This window comes from Labrus bergylta, chromosome 19, assembly GCF_963930695.1.
Source record: "Labrus bergylta chromosome 19, fLabBer1.1, whole genome shotgun sequence".
Lineage (NCBI taxonomy): Eukaryota > Metazoa > Chordata > Actinopteri > Labriformes > Labridae > Labrus > Labrus bergylta.
In genome coordinates this window covers 9373498-9396362 of record NC_089213.1, presented here as the reverse complement: position 1 = coordinate 9396362, position 22865 = coordinate 9373498, and the positions used below count along the sequence as shown (strand labels likewise).

Sequence of the window (22865 nt, the reverse complement as noted above, 5' to 3'; positions counted from 1 at the left end):
GATTTAAAAGAAATATATATATAAAAAAAAAAGTATTCATAGATTTAATGTAAAAGGATCAATACTAGATTAATAGAGAGTGAAATGAATCATTTGCAGCCTTATTTGTGAACAGACACTCTCTCATTTTGATCAGACACTGTCTATATCCAGACAGATAGTTGCTCAAACCAGACATGTGATGTCTTTGAAGGATAATTCTAAATCCTATGATACACAAATCGCATTCACATGGAGCAGATGAAAAAAAAAAATGAAAAAAAAGGACTCTGTTGTTGCATCGAGTGTTTTGCAGCAGAGCGATGTTGCAAGCCACTGCTGTCCTCAGATGCCCTCTAATCCAGCAAGCATCATTGCAATGAGGAGTGTTTTTTTTTTTTTTTTTTTTAGAGCTGCAGACTTGATCCGCCCAGTAGCTCATTTTCTTGCTCTTTGCAAAAACATCCTCCTGCATATTTGTTTTGATTTCTAAGCAGGATAGAAAAAAGTAAAAAAAAAAACAACACACATTTATGACGGGAAATCCACTGTAACATGGGAGGTAAGAGCTTATCCACTTGGGCACTATACTAACAACCAAATCAGCCCTCCAATTTAAGCTCAGTTATGTAATATTATCGGCGATTTGATCCTGCAACAACACGCACACACACACACACACACGCACGCACACACACGCACACACACACACACACACACACACACACACACACACACACACACACACACACACACACACAAAACAAAAAATCCGTCCTGAACGCTTCCGTTTCTCACGCATGATGTCATGATGTCATGATGTCATGTTGGATTCCTTAGAAGCAGGTTGTGCAGAAATGACCGAGCAGCAGGAAGGCGTTCACGTTGGAGCTGAACGCTTTTATTTTCTGTTGCATGTGGGGGGGTGGGGGGTGGGGGGGGGGGGCAACGCCAAAAATCTTGCATAAAGCACAAGTTTTTGTCTACTTGTGCTTTTTTTTTTAATTATTATTATTTTTTATTAGAAGTAGGCCTTATAGAGTGTGGAACAGGACCTAATAATGATTATATTTATGTGTCCATTCTGTATTCCTCAATGCAATTCTGCACTATGATCTTTCACAAAAATAAAAGTAGTCAATTTAATTTTTTAATTACAAATAATTTGTAAAATGACTTGATCTTAACGGGCATGCGCGCTTTTAGACGAAATATAGCCTATTAAATGCCTTTTTCTTTTTTTTTTTTTTGAATGGAGTTTCGTTTGCTATACTAACAGGTCGCATGCGATAACATCGCCCCATGCAGCACACGCCAATGACCACAATTCATGATTTCACCTTTTTCAGCCTTTTAGTTTGCCTTTATAGGACATTTAACATGAAACACACACACACAGCGTTTCTTTTCAAAAGCAGCAGCAGTGCGACCAGAAAATGTCGATTTACACAACACACTGGCAACATAAAGTCGAGTACTACAGTGTATGTTAAATCATGCAGTTCTCTTACTACGATCACAGTCAAGCTAGAAGCATTAACAACGTCCGCCAAAGAACGCCTTCAAAATAAAACTGCAACACAAAATCTTAGTCATTTAAGTCGCACCACTGTCCCAGCAGTAAGTTACCTTTATGTATATAATGTAAATTTTCTTCAAAACCACGTCGGCTCATAAACACGAATAACTTCCAACTGTGCTTACTTTACCAAGAGAGACACATTTAAGGCGTTTACTTCGGAAGTCATTCACTTCCGGTGCCGCTGCATGTGAATCTAGCCAGCTTGGCGCAGCTCGCCACCTCCTTCCTCTCACAGACAATGAATGAAGCCAGCTCGGGGAATAAACTAACGTTAGCCCAGGACGGGTTCAGGTAGCCTTACACCCTACTTTCATGTCAACCTAAACACTCAAGAAACCGGACAGCACCTCCTCCCCTTTAGCTCTGGTAACCCCCTTCCCATCTTCACGTTAGCTACCTTTATCTTGATATACCGCACATATAGCGTCAAGAAAAAAAAACATGCTGAACAAGAATAACCGGAATGCCCCACAATGTGATAATAAAATAGTTAAACAAAACTACCACACACGGGGTATTACTTAGGAATAAAGCGTCACTGACACCACGTATGAGCGTTCATTACCTGCAGGATGCTCAACTTCACTTCTCTGCGGTGCGGCCACGGCTCCACAAGCTGCGTCAAGTTACGCGACGTACGTCACGAGTGGACAGGAAACATGACAGATGTGACCTTCAAAATAAAAGTGTAAGCGCGCGAGCATTAGGGCGTTGACAAAGCGTGGGAGCTCAAATGCTGAAACAGCAGTAGGCTACATGAGATGTCAGGCTCTTACTTCATTTTAAAATGGTATATGTTGATTTACCTTCTGCACGTACTTAGCCGTGTTCCTCTGTTTTCAGTCGGAGCTCCACGCTTTGGTTTGTGATTTCATAGCCAAAAGTTAAGACCGGAAACTGTCTGTTTCATTTCAGCTGGTTTGATACTGGCATCTTCAGCGACACCTCATACAGTACCTCAGATAATTCTAGTTCTCCTAATTCAGGGGTGGGCAACTGGCGGCCCGGGGGCCACATGCGGGCCCCCCATCAACCCTCAAGTCAATTTTCACATATCAATTAATTTGAAGCATGAAGAAAACATGACAAAATCTGCCATGAAATCATGAGAACCAGAAATATGTCCAAAATAATATTTGATCACTGGTATATGTTGAGTTAAATTTGAGACATAATTGACTGTAAACGTTTTTTGTATCCCACAATTTGGCCCCCTGGCCGTGAGAATTAAATGAACGTGGCCCTTGCTGTGACCAAAGTTGCCCATCCCTGTCCTAATTCATCATGACTCCTCCAGCTGGTGATATCTGGCTTCACAGCCTATCATCAATGGATTATATTACAAACATATATACCATGTCTTTACTTTGTTTTATCAGACTGGTAGAAGAAGTTTAGTTGTTACCGGATGGTCTAGTCCAGATGCCGTACTGGCAGTTGAGAGTTTATGCTGCAATTTGCCCTCGCACCGGCATCTCCATTATAAACGCAGGGTACAAAATGACTCCCTCCTAATTTAATGTAGCAATGTTTATCTACTTTTACACTTTCACTTTCCATGAACAAAAGTAAAGTCCCAATGTTGTTAAATGAGTAGCCTACTTTCTTGTTTGTTTGTTTTTTAGCATTGCTAAAATGTGCCATTTTACATTAAATGTCAAACCCAAGCAGCAACCTCATCAGGTCTTGAAAAATGAAACCAATGCCGAAGTGCAAAATCCTGCAGTTCATCGAGTGTCCACTTGAGGCTGGCTCCAGGAACACCGGATGTCACATACACATCACAGGCATAAATGAACATGTTTACAGCCTGGTACAAAAAACGAAATAGGTCTGATTAGTTATTGTCATCACTGGCACACACTGTACAGGGGGGGTGAATTATTTTTAAATGGCTCTGTTTTGATTTTGAAAATGATACGTGTTATTCATAGGTAGGCGCGTAGCTGACCTGATTGACAGGTGAGCACGATGCAAGTTCATCGAGAGGTTTATAAACCGCCTCAGCTCCAGCTCTTCAGCCTGTCATTAGGTTGACTAAAAGTTAAGCTGAGACAGGATTTCCACCATGGCGGCTGCTGCCGATGAGCCTCAGGACCCCCCTGCAGTAACACAGTAGATGGCTGACGTTACTCAGGCTTCGTCCATTAATGTCTACAGTCTATGGTCAAACCACATATTGCTTAAAGCATACATAAACAAGTTATTCCCAAGGGGCAACCTCCGGTCTCGAAAAATGAAGCCTATGCGGAAGTACAAAAAACTGCAGTTCCTCGAGGTTCCGCTTGAGGCTGGCTGCAGAAGCGCCGGAAGTGCCATAAGCCCACAGCCAAAAAAGCCCGTTTTTACCACAGGAATCAACATGTTTACAGCCTGGTTCAAAAAACGAGATATATCTGAGAAGTTGACGGCCCCTTCTCCTCACACTGTGGGGGGGGTGAATTTTTTTATAACTCATCGGATTTTATTCTATTAAGGAAAACGACTATGCCCATATTTGGTTGTGTCAGATTTGATTGACAGCTGTGCGCGCTGCATCTGTCTGTCAGGTCAGCAGGTCAGGAGGCTAACAGCTTGATCCGTCTGATTTCTCCTCTTTCTTACTTCGTTTGGAGAGTTTTTTAACACATATCTGACAACATACACGGCTTGCTGTGCGGTTAACAGACCATCCAACAAGTTGATGCTTCAGTTTTCTTCGGTAAGTGATATAGTAGTGTTATATTTACTGCTTACTCATGTGTTTATATTTACGGACCTAGCTTGTTTAGCGTTAGCTTGTAAACCAGTCGGCTAACTGTGTAGCTCATTATTTACATTATTTACATTATTTACGGTCAATGGTTTAGAAATGTTTGTTGTTAAGATGTTGTTGTTGAAAATAATGAGTTTGTGTGATGTTAGAAGCTAAAGGTTCACCTCGGTGGTTATCTGACATTATGATGAATGTTATACTCCACGTAAATGTGGACATTAAAAAACAAACTGTGTGTAGTAATTATCCGTCAGTAACATAAACTGAACTGAACCTAATGTGCTGTCTTAAGATTTGAGCAAACTGTTAACAACTTTAAAAAACTTCACTTTGTAAGAGCATCTGTAACCATTAAGAACTATATTAATAACCATATTAATTTTCAATGAACTCATACACAGAATATAGCAGTAGAAATATAAAATATAAATAACATGGAATGAAAATAAGATTTAAAGCACATAGATATAAAGTATAAGAAATAGTTTGAAGAATACAGCCATGTACTGAGCTCATGTTAATAATAAATGAGTTACTGTATGTTCTGTACTAAAGCACAGAGAGTTGGGACCTGTTACTGATTTAAATAATTCAGGTTATATTTGTTTCATGTTAAGAGTACACAGTACTATCCACAATAAATTGCTTAATTTTTCCTCACAAAATCTGAGACAATTTAATGTGGAATATCATTGTGTGAGTGAGAGATGATGATTACAATAATGTTTATCTTCTTAACTTTGAATAGATGTTGATTACCTGAATACTGTACCTTTGTTGTCTGGGTAGTACACTGTTGAATTTATAAATGTGTTCTTACACACAGATGAATACAGAAAAATAGATGAGAACAAACAAAATGATTTAATGAATAACTGATATTTTCTCTCTTTCTTTGTCATCCTGAAGACCTCGCACTAAAAGTCCATGTTCTCCTGGATCCATGTCACATGCTCGAGCTTCTTCTGAATGACTTTTCAACAGTCAAAGTTTTGCTGAGAGAAGATGGCCAGCAGATAAGACAGCAGTACATCAACGAGCTCCACAGGCTTCAGGAGGAGGAGGAGGGTTTGCACCTTGGAAGACTGTATTCATGCTGTTCAAATAAAACTAGATCTCCTCCAAACAACTTGCAATCAAACTATTTTCTTCCCATTTTAAAACCCTTTGTCCAGTTTAGATGGGAGAAGTTGATATTATGTGATATTGATCTGGGAAGACTACATTTCTAAATCATTTTTAACTGTGTTTTTATTCACCAGTTATTGATCTTATTTACTCTCCACGTATCTTGATTTAAGAATGGGGCTGTGTTTAAGGGCAAATTTTTGCAATGACTCTGTTCCATCCCACTTTCAGAAATGAACTACATTAGTATTTATCAAAAGAGTAAGAAGTTGTGTAAAAGTAGACTTCCTTCCCTAAGCTATTGAGTTGAGCATTAATCTGAAATGTATACTCATAAGTAGACATAAAAGAGTGCATTTATATAGAAATATTTATTTAATCTGAAAAACAACATTAAAAAAAGTCTGTTTTTACAGCAGAGATGAACATGTTTACAGCTTGGTACAAAACAAACAAATAGGTGTGATTAGCTCATGTCTCGATGGACACACACTGTACAGGGGGGGGGGGGTGAATGTTTTGATGAAGGATAAGAGTTATTCACAATAAGGCGTGTAGCTGACCAGCTTGACAGGTGGGCGCGGTGTAACGGTTTGTCAAAAGGCTTAAAACATGCCTCAGCTCCAGCTCTCAGCCTGTGGGTGACATCACTCAGGTCATCCGGGGGAGACCTCCCTCACAGCGAGCTGTTGAAGAGAAGCAACTGAAGTCCACCCCAGAAGAACCAACAAATGCAGATGTTGTTGAGGCTCAGGTTTCTTCCTCTGTCTCTGCAGCTCTCTGGGCACCTTGACGGACAAGTCACCAATAATGCACACTGTGTCTATAAGAGAAATACAAAGGTGTTCAATTAATGCCTCAGACAACACAAAATGTACAGTTAACTACATGTGACAGCTCAGGCTGTTTTTTTGTTATGAGCCACATCTGCAGGAATAATATTGAACAAGGTAGCTGCAACTCATAATAATAGATGCCAGTCTTAAATACTATTTTTTCTAATACTTAAAGTTTTTGGTGTGAAGCTGACACTGTCCACAGACTCCATGACTTCACAGGGTTCAATAGAAAACAAATGTCTTATAATAAATACTAAATAATTATTTTTCAATTGTCATGTTCACCTCATCGCTGTTGACATCAGTAAATATAAGACTCAGACATTCCTCTTTTTGTCAGAACAGTAACATGAACTGTATGCTTTGTAATATTGATTTCTTCTGGATGTCTCATATTTATTTACAGTTTATGGATAAAACTTTGTTAATGTATTTCTCTGCTAACACTGACAAAGTCTAACTTCTCTAACAAATAACTCATAAACATAATTGTATATTTAAAAAAGTGTAGTTTTAAGACTTTAATTAAATATTTGTGTTGAATATAATTCGTTTTAACTGTGTTGTAGAAAAGTTAAATGTTACCTTACTGTTTGTAGAGTTTTCTCAGGACGAGCAGGAATAGTTGATGCTAGCAGCCTAGCTGTTAGCTATGCTGTCAAGTGGACTGCTAACGTCGAGCTGAATGGGCGGAGCTAAGTCCCGCCGGTCCCGCCTTACTGCTGTCGCTAGGTTGATCCGAAGTTAGGTTGAGACTGCAAATCCAATATGGATGCGGCCGTCGATTGGACTCATTTTCTGCCTATGTCACAGACGGGTCAGGGTTCGTCCAGTAATATTTACAGTCTATGGTTATTCCCCGTAAAATGTTTTTAATGCATTTTGTAACTTTTCCATTTTCCTCTTCAGTTTGGCTGTAGAGTAGTCTGTAGTCTTTCTGCAGTCCTAGAAAGACTGGTCAATGATGGCTGCCATCTTTTTTTTTTTAAGCCAATTACGTTGTACTTCTGTTAAATATTGCAGAAAAAGTGTCCACACATTAGGACCACATGTCTAAGTTCGGCAGAATAAGAATAAGAAATAGCAAATCTGAAAGGATGCAGTGTTTCAAGATGTTGTTTAAAGCGTCTTGGGAATAAAATGGTCTGTTGAAACACAAAAAAGTACGAGGTAGCATAAACAGCACATTGATGATGAGTCAAAACACAACTAGAATTTTCATCAGGCCAAGTTTCATCAGGCCAATTAATATGATGTCAAATATGATGTCATTCTTAATGGGGTCTCTGGAATCGTCCATCAGTTGCAGTCATCAATTATTCATCAAATATTTTGTTTATTGATTTGAATTTTCAAACTTAAAGCATTTATTCTGATGTATCATCACGACCCTCATCATATTCCACCACTGATGTCATTTTGTTCTCACACTATCATTTTGTCTTATTAAAAGTGTGAGATTATCGTTCTGCAGTGAGTTAATGAGGACTCCCGGGCCTGCCAGTTGCAAACCTTCAGAGCTCCATATAGCTTGTTTTTACCTGGTTGCTGGGTGCCTCAAACCCCTAAGGAGCCCCTGTTATCTCTGTTAATGGCTGTGATGATGGTGATGGTAAAGGTCCTCAAGAGCAGGGCGAGCATTACCAAACCACAACAGGCAGAGGCGTGTTATGAGCCCCCATGAGATTGGTCCTAAAACTGTCTTATGCAACTGATCAGAGCCTCATTCAGCTTTATATAACAGCATTAGATCAGCCTGCTGCTCACAGCTGGGCCGGGGACTACCACTGTCACTGTCAGCCATAACAATGTGGGTCAGATCACAACTTCAGGCATGCAGCTAGCTACTGTTTAGAGATGGCCCGAGTGTGAGAAGAGGGTGCCAAGGTGCGGCAGGGGATTAAATGTCCCCTACATCTCATGATATTAGCATCCACATGTTGAGTGAAACGTGCCTGAGCAGGGTGAACCTCCAGAGAGAAATTGGACCAATGACAGATTACTGACATAACCATGCGGTCACTGTGCCGAATTAGCCTGCTTCGTGTTGTTTATGTCAACAATCAGCTTAGAGAAAACACACAGTGAAATAGTATCATGACTCTAATGTAAGGTATTCATGATGTAAGCTACTTTTACATCGTTTTTTTTTTTTACAGTATATCAACTACTGCAAAGACAGAAATCAACATTAAAAACTATGAATTCATTTTAAAGTCCAGCAGAAATTAAAATGTTTTTGTCTCCTACAGCTTTGATGTCTGCTTTAAAAATCATTATTCCTGTTTTCCAAGGAGAAAAATACAGTATACAGTATATTTGTTAATGTCTTTGGTTGCATGATGGCGCCCCTTGGTGCTGCATTAACTCCACAGAGTACCAACCTGTTATCAGTCTATGAAGATGGAGAACTTATTTAGATTCAGCCAATCAAATCTTACATAAAGCGGTTACATCAGCGTTTTGTCATCGGCAGTACGTAACATCACTGTTTTTTTTTTTTTTTTTAAATACTGAGCTCCACCCACCTGAAAAACTAAATCTCCTAGATGAAATAACCGAAACTCTTTTCATTTCAGTAGAAAACAGTGTGTTCATGTACGATCCCTGCACTACCAGTGGAAGCTGGTTGAGAAAGAGATTTTATAGCCTCTTTAAAGTTTGAAGGCAGAATGTAAGGCAAGGCATGTTCATTTCTGCAGCACATTTCAGCAGCAAGGCAATTCAAATTGCTTCATACAAGACATGAAAAGCATCAAGACAAAGGGAAACAGTAAAACATATTTGAACATTTTTTAAATCTTAAATATCAAAAAGAAGAAAAAAATGAATTATCTAAAACAGAAGCTAAAATATAAAGAGTTATACAAAAATAAGAGTACAAGTTACAGTGCAGAGTTATAGTTAAGCATCTTATTAACATAAATGTATTAAAACGTTTTAATGAAAGGCAGCTGTGAACAGTAGGGCCCGACTGCTATGAAGTTTTTGGGGCCGATACTGATACCGATATCGGAGAGAGAAAGATCTGATGCTGATAAATCTTTCTTAGATCAATGCTCAGATGTGTAGAGATAGATATGTTTATGAACATTTATTGCGTTGATCCCTTAGATGCAGTTGTCAAACACTTGTGTGGAAGACATTTATGAAGACAAGATGATCACTCAACTGGAAAGTAACATTGCTTGACACTGGAGAGTTGTAATCCATATACCACACTCTGCTGGAGAAGGAGCATAACGAAGTGTTGTGTTCAGCCCCCTCACTCATGCTGATCTTGTGATTGGGGAAAACACATTCCCTTTACATTACTAATGCCAAATGTGTGTGAGTCCGAGTGTGTGAGTGTTGCGGCGGGGAATCCTACATCCAAGGAATACACTAAATCACATTTCAGCAGGATCATGTGATAAACTGAGTGTGGGATGTGAGGCTTTTAGAGTTCCCTGCTGACTACACTTGATGACATCATGTTGAACATTTGTGAATAAATCATGAAGTACTGATTACAATAAAAAAAAAAACGTTGTAATACATGCTTAACAACTGCACACACACACACATGTATTTCCAAATCAATTCTAACTTCAGCTCAGCTCCTACAAAGACAGTCACATTTGAGGGACAACAGCCCCACCTATAGGACAGAAATGTTTCCTACACGCTGATTTAAGACGATCAGGATATCCTCTTTATTGATTGTAATGAAAACATACAAACAGGGCACTTTGAGAAATCAACTTGGAACATGACGCTCTCATCTAAATGTCAAAAGATATATCAGTAATCTCTTTGAATAGCAAAACATGATAAAAAGGCACTTTAGATATAAAAACTGGGCATTACAACAAAGGGATGCAATTTTAAAAAAAACTCAATCATTTGTATGCCTGTGAAGATAATGGAAAAACAAGATGTTGCGAAACGAAGCAAAAGCGTGAACCCCTCAAAAGGATTACTTAAGATGCATTTGGTCCTGGTATGTAGTGCATATGTGTAACAGTATCGGAGGGGGGGGAGTGGCATGAGATGGAAAAGCTAGACAGTGACGTTAAAGCTCAACTCTTATTATTCTTCCTTCTTTGAAAAAAATACAAATTTCAGCTCCAGCCACAAAATCAATTTTAAGCTAATCACTAAATGTGCAATTGTAAGCAAACCAAGCAGATCCATTGGAAGCTAAAGCTATCTTTTTACAAGGTGCAAATAGCAAGAGGTTGGTGATCAGATGTCAGATTTCAGTGCATCTAGTTGAAGTCTCTGTCAGGGAGCACCAGCGGGGCCACCAGGGTCCACAGGTAGATGCCCAAGCCGAGCCAGCTGGAGCAGATCTTCACCCACACGGCCGGCATGCTGCTCTGCATCACCTTGTAGTCGGTGTCAGGCCTGATGAGACGAAACAAAAAATTTTTCAGAAAAAAGGATGCACGTAAAAAAAGTCAGCTGGTCAGAAGACTAAAGAACCGACACTTACTTGTACCAGTTGGTGAGAGTCATCATGATGTAGAGCGAGGCCAGGAAGAGGCTGAAGTGGAAGAAGGAGTAGCTGTAGGTGACTCCGTCCTCCTCGTTGTCGACGGCTCGCCGGACCCCGTCCTCTCCTGTCGCAGACTCAATATTAGCGGTCAGACCCTGGCCCTCCTCGGTCTGCATCAGCTTGTTCACCTGGGAGTTGTTTGAGGAGCGGATGCTGTGGCAGGAGAGAGCGAGAGACGTTATCTTTACATCCTTTATGTTTATGACAGAGCATGACTCCAGCTTGGAGGACTATGGCGCCTCATTACGTCTGTATTGTTGTTGGTTGTACTGTGATGGTAAGTGTATTTTTGGATCGACATTTTGGAAATCATGTTGATCCCAGGAAGAATAGCAGCTGTGATGGGGATCTAAATAAAAAACAAAGATTAAACAGACTTAAACTCGTCAGTGTTGTCACTTCCACATCAGTCAGAAAAGGCAGCTGTCACGTCTGTGGTGAAAATATAAAACCGAGCGGTGCAAACACAGCTTGACTAATTTCACTGTCTTAAAACTTTACTGCAGCTTCAAGCTCTCTGAGGCTGACCAGTTTCCAGTTCGATGACGTGTTAGCTAGGTGAGGGTCGGCTAGGCTCAGTATGGGAACCAGTATGTTCAGATGAAAACCAGCTAACATAAATCAGCTGTAATCTGGCTTTCTCCAACAGTATGACGCAGAAATAACAAGATTTTGCTATTTTAACAACAATAATTAAGCCAAAAAAGATGCTGAAAAAACTGCATGAAGTGACAGATTTGATCAGCTCTCTCCTCAGGTAGAAATGAGAAAACTTCAAACTAATTAAATAGACTAGAGTTTGGATTGGACTACTTAATTTCAAATGCAATCTCAGCGTTGCATCAGAGTCATATCATCCCGCATAAGGTCAGTCCATTGTACACTCTGCATGGACTGTGTACGTAATAGAACGTCCCTTTGGTCTGTAGACATCTTCAGATATACGGATGACACTGAATCATCTTTGAGTCTTTTTTTCCACTGCTTATTTCTTTCTTTTCATCGAGATGCTGTTCTTTTTCTAAGTAAAATCTTATCCTTAAATTCCATGTGTACTCATAGACCCACTTTAGTCTGAATCATTCTGGCCTCAGTCCTCTCATGAATTGAGGAGGTACAATATGAGCACAAGGTCTAAAATAAAAAAAAAATGAACCTCAGTAAAAATAACAGTAGCATACCTGGCATAGAGAGTACAGAACAAGAAGATGATCAGTCCCACGACGCCCTGTGCATCCCACCACTGGACGTTTCCAGGGGCTGGAGTGGGAGCAGGAACTCCTGGAGGGAGAGTAGGACCGTTGGGCTGGACCAAACTCAACAGGCTGGGGTTGCACTGCTTGTCTGAGGTCAGAAACAAAGAAAACCATTATACATCTGTCATTAAGAGTCACATTCACAGCGGCGACTGTGGCTAAGTGGTTAGGATTAGAGTGACACATTCCCTTTTACAAACTTTCTTAAAATCCTGGGTCAGGTTCTGAATGGAATGAAAGGGAATGAAAATGCAGTCATGTTGTGGCTCAGATTCATTGGACTTACTGGGGTTGTTGGTCATGGCTGACCAGGTGATGTACATGGTGTAGAGGCAGATGATGGAGGCCTGAAGAAGACCTGAGCTGGGCTGAGCCTCCTGTGGGAACAACAGGAGTCAGGAAAACAACAACAACTTTTTTTGTAACTTGTAAAACAGATCCAGAGATTTGTAAATATCACTGAACCACTTGTGGAGTATCACACATGGAACGTTAGGTTGCAAAACATGTAAAAAAAAAAAAATGAATCGTTTCAATCAAATTATATCAATAAACATATTTCTTCTACAGTCTCTACGTCACCTGGACTTTGGGCAGAATCGCCACGATGGACACAACGATGCCGAACAGGAAGTTGAGGCTGATGAAGACCTTGTGCTCCGTGCAGCCGTCTGGTTGGGTGTAAAAGACGTAGAAGAGAACGACAGCAGTGAAAGCCAGGGCGAAGTTAATAATGGTGATGGTCAGGAGAGCTGAGAGGGGAGAAGAAAGAGTCGTCAGGCATCACATGACACTTGACTCGGATGTGATGAAGTCACATGTTTCTTAGTTCTGACACCAGGAAGTTAATGTAGCATTACTATACTGGTACACGAGTTAAAGGTAGGGAAATGTTCTGGTTGAAATAGTTGTTGTTCTTTTCATGAGGAAGCAGAATCAAAACATTTACAAGAACAGATCATTTTCAATTAAGAAGAACGGCAAAGCAAACTGACCAGTCAACAAGCAAAATGAGAGAAGAGAGAAAAAAAAGAAGAGGGTAACAACTAACTCTCCCCTAATCCCTCCCTCATTCACATCCTGTCACTTTTAAGAGGGTCAGCCATGTCCTTCAGTTATCTGTCAATAGTTCTTGAATTAGCATCTTCAATGTTTTGAAGACGGGGTGACTAATATTGTTGAAGTGCCTTCATTTTTTTAAAGTGACTGTCGATATCTCTTCATGAAGAAGTAATAGGTGGAGCTTCTGCTTTTTCCTGAAACATTTTTTTTGGGTGCTATTATAAATGCATAGGATAGCAGTTGTTGACATTTTGTAAGCCTGGAAAAAAATGATCAGAGACTCCAAACTACAACAGAATGAGGTCAGGTTTCAGTGTTGTATGCAAAGTTTCTGAAAAGATTTAGAAAATAAATTCCGGGTGAAAAACTTGCATTCCTCCTGCAAATATCAGCAGTTTTTGAGAAGTTTGTTTGGAAGTGTGAAAGCCCTATAAGTGTTTTTACAGGATGTGAATACCATGAAATGCTCTGCTGGTAATCAGCTCCAATAAAAACCCTATTTATGATGAACACTGAGTGGCGGTTTTGAGCCTGCCATGCTGTTACTTCTGCACTGCTCTTTGTTTAATGACACAGCTGAAAAACAAAGTGCATAGATTTGAAAGACAACATGTGAGCGCTGTTTCACAGATGACTCATATCGAGTTCACTGTCTTGAATTTTACACTTGGACTTAAAGATAGACAGGATACCTCCAAACCAGCACTTGCTGTTTCCCTCCTCTGCTTTCTCCAGCCACGCCTGGTTCCAGGAGTGGGCGAAGTCCACCAGCAGGATGAGCTGGATGATGATGAAGATGAAGGAGCCCACAACGCCAAAGTAATACCACACTGAGGATTGAAGACGTTTGTCATGGAAGGTTTTGAAAGTGTTCAATGACCAAAACATTCACTTCACAGCAGAAGGAGGCTCTCAGGATAGTAAGCGGCACTGCAGGTCAACATTGATCAGTTCTGCTTGGAACGGAAACTTCACTTGATTTTGATATGAACACAAACTGGGTTAAAAAGTCATGAAGCCTAACATTTAGAAAAACTGAGCCGGTAATTCTCAGGTGTAGCCAACAATACTCAGGTGTGTGCTTCTTACCTGTAGTAAAGATGCCATCTGGAATGAAGAAGGCTCCGACAGTTATGCCAATAAGCATGAGAAACTTAAAGAACCAGAAACTGAAAAGACACAAAATACACATGTTTTTTTTTTTATATATGAATATAAATACAATATTAAAGATGCAGTTCCCTTGTTTAGCCACCAGAGTGCAGCATGGTTTTTTTTAATCACACAGGGCTGTGGTACTGAAGCTGCTGTTACAGTACGAACCCATTTTGGATGGAGGCTCGGGGGTCCTTGCTGCTGCGAACACGGATCATGATGATGGAGAAGAGGAAGAAGAAGCAGGCCATGGCGAAGCACATACGGTACACTGATTTGTAGCCCACAATGACATCACAGTTCACCTTGTTCCCGCTGGGTATGTAAGAGCCACCAACACAGAAACCTGGAATCTGACAGTGAGAAGACAAACAAAGGGAACAGTTGATGAAGCGCAGGCAGAGCAAGAATCCAATGGACTGAACAACTTTTGTTGTTTGAGAACTTGTTGTCAGTTCAACAAGTTTAAAACAATATGCCTGATGTACCATTACACAGATCACAGACATCGTCATGTAAAAAGCAATATCTGTTTGAATGAATATCCCCAATTATAAATGGCCTAATACATAGCCTAACATTTCCTAGTTAAAACATGGGGGATGTGCCGACATTACTCAGGTCTAAGAGGGTATACTTGGAAATGCGCACATTCAGAAATAAGCCTGATTTAGGGTTTTAACCTCAGTTTGTGACCCTTGACCTTTTGCCTGATTATGGTTAGCTCTTTGAATTGTAAACAGAAAACTAGCCAACTGTTTTTAAAGCTGTGGTTAAACACAGTACAGCTGCTAGTAAATGGGATTCTAAAATATGTATATTCAATTTAATTAACTTCGAAAACTGCTTTGGTGGAATGTTCCCCTTTCAGGGTCAAAATCAGGACACTGATAAATGAAATGTTGTCGTTGATATGTTACAGTTGGACTCCAGTCTGACAAAGAAGGCTAAATAATTCAACAACGATGCCTTGAGAAGAGCGGGAGAACTTTCCAGCTCTTTCGATCATCTCCGACTCCTGCAGTGACCATGAGAAGTCAAAAGGGCAGCAGCAGGTTACCAGTAAACTATACTTTGTTGTATTCAAAGTGATAAAAAAATTTTTTTAGAAACAATCCTTACTTACTGCTCATGAATTCAATGGTCGTAAAATAACAGCACATTTGGGTTCAAAATTAAAACTAACATTCCTAATAAACACATAATCCAAGCACCCTGCCCAGCTGCTCTACAGTATTTCTGTTGCCGGGGTTACAGCTCAGGAAACCACTTTTGAGTTATTTTTCTTCCAGCTTTCGAAATGCCATGTGCTTTGAGGAAAAACATAACGAAACAATTACAGACCCTTATGCAGCAGCCCTGTGGGGACCATTAAATGTGATCTAATCTCGTCTTATCTAATGTACCTTTTTAAGATGCTCCTCCATGCCAGGCAGAATCATAATGACAGAAACCATCGTCCCGAGCAGCAGCAGGAAGGAGAAGGCCAGCCGGCTTATGGTGGAGTTGTACGTCGACGGGCAGCATGATGACAGGAGGCAGGAGGCCGAGCCGCACAGACAGGACGCCTGGAGAAGAGATGAGGGAGAGAATTAGCGAGGCCTTCTTCAGATTCAGATTTTATGACAGTCAGAGGCAGGCCAGTTAATCAGGGTAATGCATGCATGGCCTGCGATGACAAAACAACAAATAGCACTGTGTCTGCTGTCAGGGAAACCATCTCTCTTCTTCTTCTTCTTCTTCTTCAGGAGAGGCAGAGACAGAGTAATAAGGGTTTAGAGCAGCAGCAGCAATCAGACTTGTGATTGGTGCAGCCATCATCACAAATCTCTCCCTGTCTGTTTCTGATCTTGTGCTGTGAAACACGATCATAGAGGATTCCTGCATGATTCAGATGAACACTGCTGAGAGGTGCGTGTGTGTGTGTGTGTGTGTGTGTGTGTGTGTGTGAGGCACTGAGGCAGAGTCTGTAGCTGAGATCAGCCATCCTTCACTAACTATGCACCAGAGTACACAAGCCCTGGGTGTAAACAGCTCAGCCGCCGTGACGGGATGAATCCAGTTTCCACAGATCCGACAGGCCACACTACCTGAGCAACAAACAACTCTTACAAATAATCATATTCCTGAACAGTCAAGAGAAAAGCTACCCAAATACAAAGACTACTCAAACCTACAACTGGTAGGTTATGGTTATGAAACAGGCTAAGCTTATGCTAATACATTTATATGACCGACAAAAGAAGAACCGGACCAACCATGACAAAGTGATGATTTGAATATGGATATTCTTAATGCCTATCATCATCACTGTCAGTGGGTGGGATTCTGACTAGGCAAATCACAGCACGCAGACCAGAAAATGCTTGAGTGTACTTTTTCACTGGCAAAGTTTTGCAGAGATCTTAACGGAAGCTGGACGAGACATTGCTGCAGAGAAAACTAGTTTTGTTTTGTCTCTACACAAACGATAAACCGGTTACTCCACGCACAGCCAACCTATCGACTCAAGCGTTGGTCAGTTGCAGGACTATTCAGCAGCACACTGAAAAATGACTTAAATACGGAAGGGTCACGTGACAGACCACCCTGCATAGGCCTATGTGATTATTCTGGGCTAAGCTGAGGAAGACACAGAAGAAACGCTACGTTGTTCACACGCAATTAAGCCACAGAAAAGTATTTTTCAGGTGTGCGGCAGATTATTTATTCAACAGCTTTTTCTGTATCAAAACCTTTAAGATTAAAAAAAAAAATGAATCCATCACTCAAAATTATCTAGGATTTAGGCTAATTGTTTTAGGATTTACAATTGAATTCTATCAATATAGAGATCTCCACCAATGGCAGCCACTGAAATAATAGTTAAAGAAGTAATATGTAACTCTCTGACACATGGTGTTTAAAATTGGTACTGCAGTCCAACCCCCAAGCTACCTGTAACCTCTCCCACCACTGTCTCTTGTCATGTTAAGCATTGTTGTTTTCTGCAGATCTGTAACGGGAAGGTACTGCATTCGAGTATGTTTCTTTCTATCTGCCTAATCTGTGCCCATGTTTTTATCTTGTGTTATCTGTGCACCGAACAGGAGTAGAAATCTTAATCTCACAGTCTTTTGTCATACAATGACAATAAAGGCTTTCAAATCAATTTCCACTAAATTAGATAACTATCATCTTTTACTCCAAAACTATTTAAGACTACTCAACTCTTATATTGGCAAAGTACACTTTACTTTATTACTTAAATGTACTGAGGGCTATTTATTTATTTATTTATTTGGCAGATTAAGCTACAGTTTCCAATGTTACAAAGAGCATGTGATCACAATCTAGTTGTGTAATTGTTTGGAATTTCCTTTATCTTCAATATGCAACTTTTAAAGTTGACAAAGCTGCATGTTGATCTTCCCGATCCACGTGTTTGACCTCATCAACATTCAAACTAAAAAAACAAAATCTACATTGCAATTATAACAAAACTCTGTTCAATGACTGTTTTAACTGGTGAAGATTAGAAAGGGGGTCAGGTTTAAAGAGGTTAACGCGTATTGTAACACAACATTTTGCAGCTTGGAGTTTTACGAATTGTGTCAAGAATCTCATAAATAAACACATTGAGATTATATGTTGTAAAAATATAAGATGCTAAAGTCAAAGAAACATACACAAACAAGGATACAATCTAAGTTAACGCAAGGATGTTTATGAAGGAAACGTAAGAACAACAATACAGCGACAACCGACTGCGGAGGACATTGTGCAGATTCCCGACTGAAACCCGGAAACGGCGCCGTTTTAGGAAACAATTTGAGGAAACAACAGATGTAAACACAGCACTACAATCTGTTTATCTACGCGGTTAGGCCTTTTTGTGAGTTATTTTACAAGACAAATGAAACGAAAGCAAAATGAAGTCCATGCTCTGACACCAAACTCTGTAAGAAATCTGGCAACTCCACCTTTCATGAAGGGACTTTTTTTTTTTTTTTTTTTCCTTGTAGAAAGCCATTTTGTCAACAAGATTTGACATGTCTATGTCTAAAAGTTAGAGTAAGTTGGGGTAGGGTATATGGTTAACATTGAAACTCGGCACAAGTTCTTCAAAATAGTTTGTTCGCTTTCTTTTAACAATTTGTCAAGCAGGAAGGGCGGCTTACATCAAAGTTAATCTAACATTACTTTAATCTATATTTCAAATTATAGCAATAGACTATAAATTGGTTAAACCCTTTCATTTAATTATTAATTGAAAATATAATGTCTATTTAATCATGTATGTTTCTCTGTAAAAAAGCAGTAAATAAAAAAAACAACTTTCACAGCATGACGTCATCGCCTCAAGGTAAACGCTTCCTTGAACAAACGACGCAAAAAAACAACACTAATCCAGCTAAATACGTAAAAAAACCACGTATCTACGTTTATCACACATGTACGATAACAACAGTTAATGTATACTCACACAACTAGCAAGGGAACCCAGTGCCAAACAAGCACCCATGGTTGTTTAATTCTCAATTCCGATTGAAGTTGACGAAGCTTCAAAAGTTCAGGAAGAAACTGAGCCAAAATGGCGACGTCAAGTCAGACAGAAGTCAGTATCGGGCAACCTTATACGCCCCTTCAAAATAAAGGCTGAGTCACTTTAGACACCGTCATACTTTATACCGTACGTACAAAACTGGTAATGATTCATTTCGGTTCAGTGTGTTTATTGTGAGGTATAAACCTTTGTTGAATGCTCGTTGTATTATGACAGGACATCTTGTGTAAATTGATGCTCTCAGTTTTATTTTTCCGGCAAAATCATTCTACTTCCGACATTATGGACACTTGGGGAAAAATACCTTAGGCCTACTGTGTTAATAGTTTTCATGGGGCATTGTGGTTAAAAACTTCAACAGGCAGGCTGTGATTGGCTAATTGAGTTTTCGCTTCAAAATGTTGACTAATTGGATAGGCAAGAGAGTTGCCCGTTTTTATAGTTCATCATTTAACCCCTTGAACAATTTGATAGTCTTCACATTACAACCTAATTGGTTTGGGGCCTATGTTAATTCACGTCAATTCAAAATAATCGCCAATGCTATGTTGATGATACTTTATTTCAAGATGATATAGCCTCTATATTTAAAGGAAAAAAAAACACAGTTATGAAGGCCTAATCATGCATGATATCTGGCCTGTCCTTTATTGTCATTGGTAAGGGCTACTGTTTTATTCTGCTTTTTAACCAGCATATTCAATATATGTCTGTTATTTGTACTTTACATATTTGTTCATTTTGTAAATCCGTCTGCAGCCTCACATTGTGCTGTAGTTTTCAAAGGATAATTTGTTGGTATTTAAGTCTGCAAGTAATCCAGTGTTGCCCCCTGCTGAGATACGTTGTTTGTGTTCTTCATAAATTGAATCTTACTAAGCATGTGTTCCATCTTGTTGTGTTCATCACCCAAGACTCCCTGTAAAAGAAAGTTCCATCAAGTACCAAGTACTAAGATAAATATTGAGTGATGTACAGATTTAAACATTTTAAAGTTTACAGTAAATGCAGGCTCTCAAAACCCTTTTCTAGTCTTGGAAACAGAAGTGTTCATCATGGTTGGAAAGTGATTATAGCTGATGCAAGTCTTTTAATGTCAGAGTAGAAATGTGAAAATGTTCTGTAAATTTTGGAGTAAATTGTTTACGTCATAATGTGAAATTATTAAATGAGTCTGCCTTGCTGTTTTTATATAACCCATTACTGGTGGTAAGATATGTACCATGGTAACAAAAAGAGTGTGCTTTTTCGCAGGTATGAAGAAAGTTCATCCTGCGAAGAAATAGAGATGATCTTGATTTAGTTTGACCAGAGGAAGCACACGGAGAGTAAACAGGTGTGACAGTGAAGGTCAACAGTGAGCTTAAAGCCACAGGGTAGCAAACCTCCATCTGTTTGGGTCTGACCTTCTGAAATGCAGTGAACACACCTGTGAATAATCAGTGCAAAGATAAAACTGCACTTCTTAAGCAAGCTCATTACCACCGTGAAACCAGGTCTGTCGCACTTTGTAATGAGTGCAAATCATAGACTGTGTAGGTCGACTTAACCATGACTTTTAATCTTACCCTTTTAAGGATGCCATTGGGCTTTGTCCTGTGTATTTGATTTCTGCAGGTTCATGCTTCTGTGTTTTCCATGCACCCTTCAGATTGATATGACAGACAAAGGAACATGGCCAAAAGTGTCACTGAGCAAACCCAGACCAAATTTGAAATAAAAGTTTGAGCACTAGACAAAATGGCAAGGATGGTGATATAGCCTACTGTGTGAGGGAAACACATCAGCACTCTGCACTGTCTCAATGGTGAAGAAGCATCTCTTCCTGGATCAGCACTCAGACCACTAAACAATGGACAGAACTACATAATGCCTTATACAACCTTATTAAATACACCACACGTATGTTCAATGAATATCATACAGTTGATATTAAAAGGGGATTTGAGGTTTTATGAATCATTAATAGGACTCCTTAAAGAGGAGAGTCCATTACCAGTTTGTTCTCAATAACAAGACCTGCGTCACCTTTCCCTGTCAAATGCGTCACAAGTGAACCATTGGGGTTTATGTGTTGTGTTTTCTTGCATTTAAAGTTTTCTTAACTATGTGAAGATAATTTTCCTAAAAATGTGTAGAATTTAGCATTATTTTGAAAAAGACAAGCAACCAATTATGTTATAAGCCCTTTCTCTATTAGTGCAAATAATACAGAAGCACCACTTGACAAGATTAAGGTGTTTTTTTGTCTGAATAAAAATCCTTCCTGTGCAAATTCACTGCCCTTTATTGTGATGCTGATGTCTATTATTGATGTCTATAATCTCCTATGCCATTAAACCATGGATACACCAGTCAAATCAGTTAGCTCAGTGTTGCACCAACACAACAACATAAAGTAGATTTTGTTGTGGTGGCCCTAAATATCAAAACGCAACAATATTTTGTCTTTCAATAGATTACCGCCAATGTTTAAATTGTATTTTTGTTATGTCACTACAAGCTTTGAATGAAAAGTCAAAGCTGAGAACAAAATACTTAATTAAATGACAGGGTATTTGTCTATCTTTCTTATTGCTGGTTTGATTTAGAATTAAAGTTGGGGAGCAATGATAGCCTATAGCGGTTATGTCGTGCGCCCACTGTACAGAGGCTGTAGTCCTTGTTGCAGCGGCCGTGGGTTCAAATCCGACCTCTGCCCTGTGCCGACCCCCGTCTCTCTTCAGCAGTCTAATACAATTAAGGAAACAGAACAACTAATGTTATACCTACATTAAAGTGCCCTTTAAGAGCTGAGAGTGGATCCACCTGTCTCTGATTACTGCAGCATGCACAGGTATGTTTGCTCTTTGAGCTCAGAGTGATGGTGGCAGAGACTCCAGAGTTCAACAGGCATGCTACATGTTAAAGTTTCCTTAATTGATTAAACAGCTATGCAAAAATAGATATTCATACAGTGGTTGTTAAAAAAAAAAACCTGTTGAGTGAACACAATTGCATTTTCTTTATTAATGTTTTCTGTTTCTGAAGGTGGTAGAATCTTGTGTCTAGTTTAACTAACCGTGTAACAAAATAATGATACAATAAATTATCCGTATAGATTAGGAGTGAGAACTAATTATTGCTTTATGAGATTCCATTAAATACCAGGTGAAAAGGCGATACCATTTCTCAATATTTGAATGTTTAGTTAATGGTGCACAATGAAAAATCAAAAAAAGACACGCACATCCCTCAGTGGGTTCTGGATCCAAAAACACGAATATGAAAAAGAAAAACAAACAAGATCCGCACACCAAGAAGCTCCCGTTTGTGGAGTAAAGTTAAGGGTGCACCCCCTCACTGAAAAGACAATGGTACAAACCTTTAACAAGCAGCGGCAGGTTAGAACATTTACGCAGGAAACTAAAGCACACTGACTTCAAAATAAAAGTAACATTCAAAACAACTTTCTTCACGGTCACTGCAAAGGTACTATCTCACGCCAACACAAAATGCTGAATAATCATACATTTTGTATAAAGTCCACAAGCACAATAATGTTCTTGAAACACTACTTTTTACAGCTGTGAAACAACAGCTAAAAACGTGCAAGTTTTGAAATAGGCTACTGTGCCGGACTGGTTAGCCTATATGTTAAAAAAAAAAGATAGAGATGTGAATCAAAGAGAAAAGCAATATACAAAAAACAACCGAGCCTTTAATAAAACATATAAATAGCACCAGGCTTATGTTTTTTTTTTTTTTTTTTAAAGGATTCTCATGTGTTATCATTTCACACATAGGACTAACTGTAAAGTGTGAAGTGGCATATTTACGCATTCTACCTTAAAGTTTTAATTCATTTAAATGGTGTGTTCTGTTTGTACAAATCCAAACTATTTTTTTTTTTTCTTAAGAGTTTTTCTTTCTTTCTCTCATCTAACGCAGCAGCTTTTACTTTGAAGGCATTATCCTTCTTCACCCGTATCTTCCTGGCTGCGCCCGTGCGTCTTGACGCTCCTCCCTGTTGCTGTGAGTGCG

At 39.4% G+C, this 22865-nt stretch overlaps 2 protein-coding genes and 1 long non-coding RNA gene across 3 annotated transcripts in view; 1 reads left to right on the top strand and 2 right to left on the bottom strand.

The window, feature by feature from the left end:
* hivep3a (HIVEP zinc finger 3a) overlaps positions 1–2169 on the bottom strand; it is a 40482-nt gene extending 38313 nt beyond the window's left edge. The window contains exon 1 of the mRNA XM_065948308.1: positions 2127–2169. The gene's annotated coding sequence lies outside the window, so the exon portion shown is untranslated. The remainder of the gene's footprint in view (positions 1–2126) is intronic.
* A 1607-nt stretch (positions 2170–3776) lies between these two features.
* On the top strand, positions 3777–5862 carry LOC136177064 (uncharacterized). The gene is made up of 2 exons (XR_010664714.1): positions 3777–4262; positions 5226–5862. It is a non-coding gene; the product is annotated as an uncharacterized lncRNA (long non-coding RNA).
* Positions 5863–9954: 4092 nt separating this feature from the next.
* serinc2 (serine incorporator 2) lies at positions 9955–18901 on the bottom strand. The gene is made up of 10 exons (XM_020638032.3): positions 18762–18901; positions 15703–15864; positions 14465–14649; positions 14231–14310; positions 13834–13971; positions 12662–12831; positions 12366–12456; positions 12005–12167; positions 10761–10976; positions 9955–10672 (listed from the first exon to the last, which is right to left on the bottom strand). Exons 1-10 carry the CDS (start codon positions 18798–18800, stop codon positions 10534–10536), a joined length of 1383 nt encoding a protein of 460 aa, XP_020493688.2. The 5' UTR covers positions 18801–18901; the 3' UTR covers positions 9955–10533.
* Positions 18902–22865: the final 3964 nt, after the last annotated feature.

Coding starts and splice junctions, on each gene's coding strand:
- serinc2 (XM_020638032.3), bottom strand. CDS start 18,800: ATGGGTGCTTGTTTGGCACTGGGTTCCCTTGCTAGTTGT. Junction 14,650..15,702: donor TGGAGGAGCATCTTAAAAAG/GTACATTAGATA, acceptor TCTCACTGTCAG/ATTCCAGGTTTCTGTGTTGG. Junction 12,457..12,661: donor CGATTCTGCCCAAAGTCCAG/GTGACGTAGAGA, acceptor TTGTTCCCACAG/GAGGCTCAGCCCAGCTCAGG.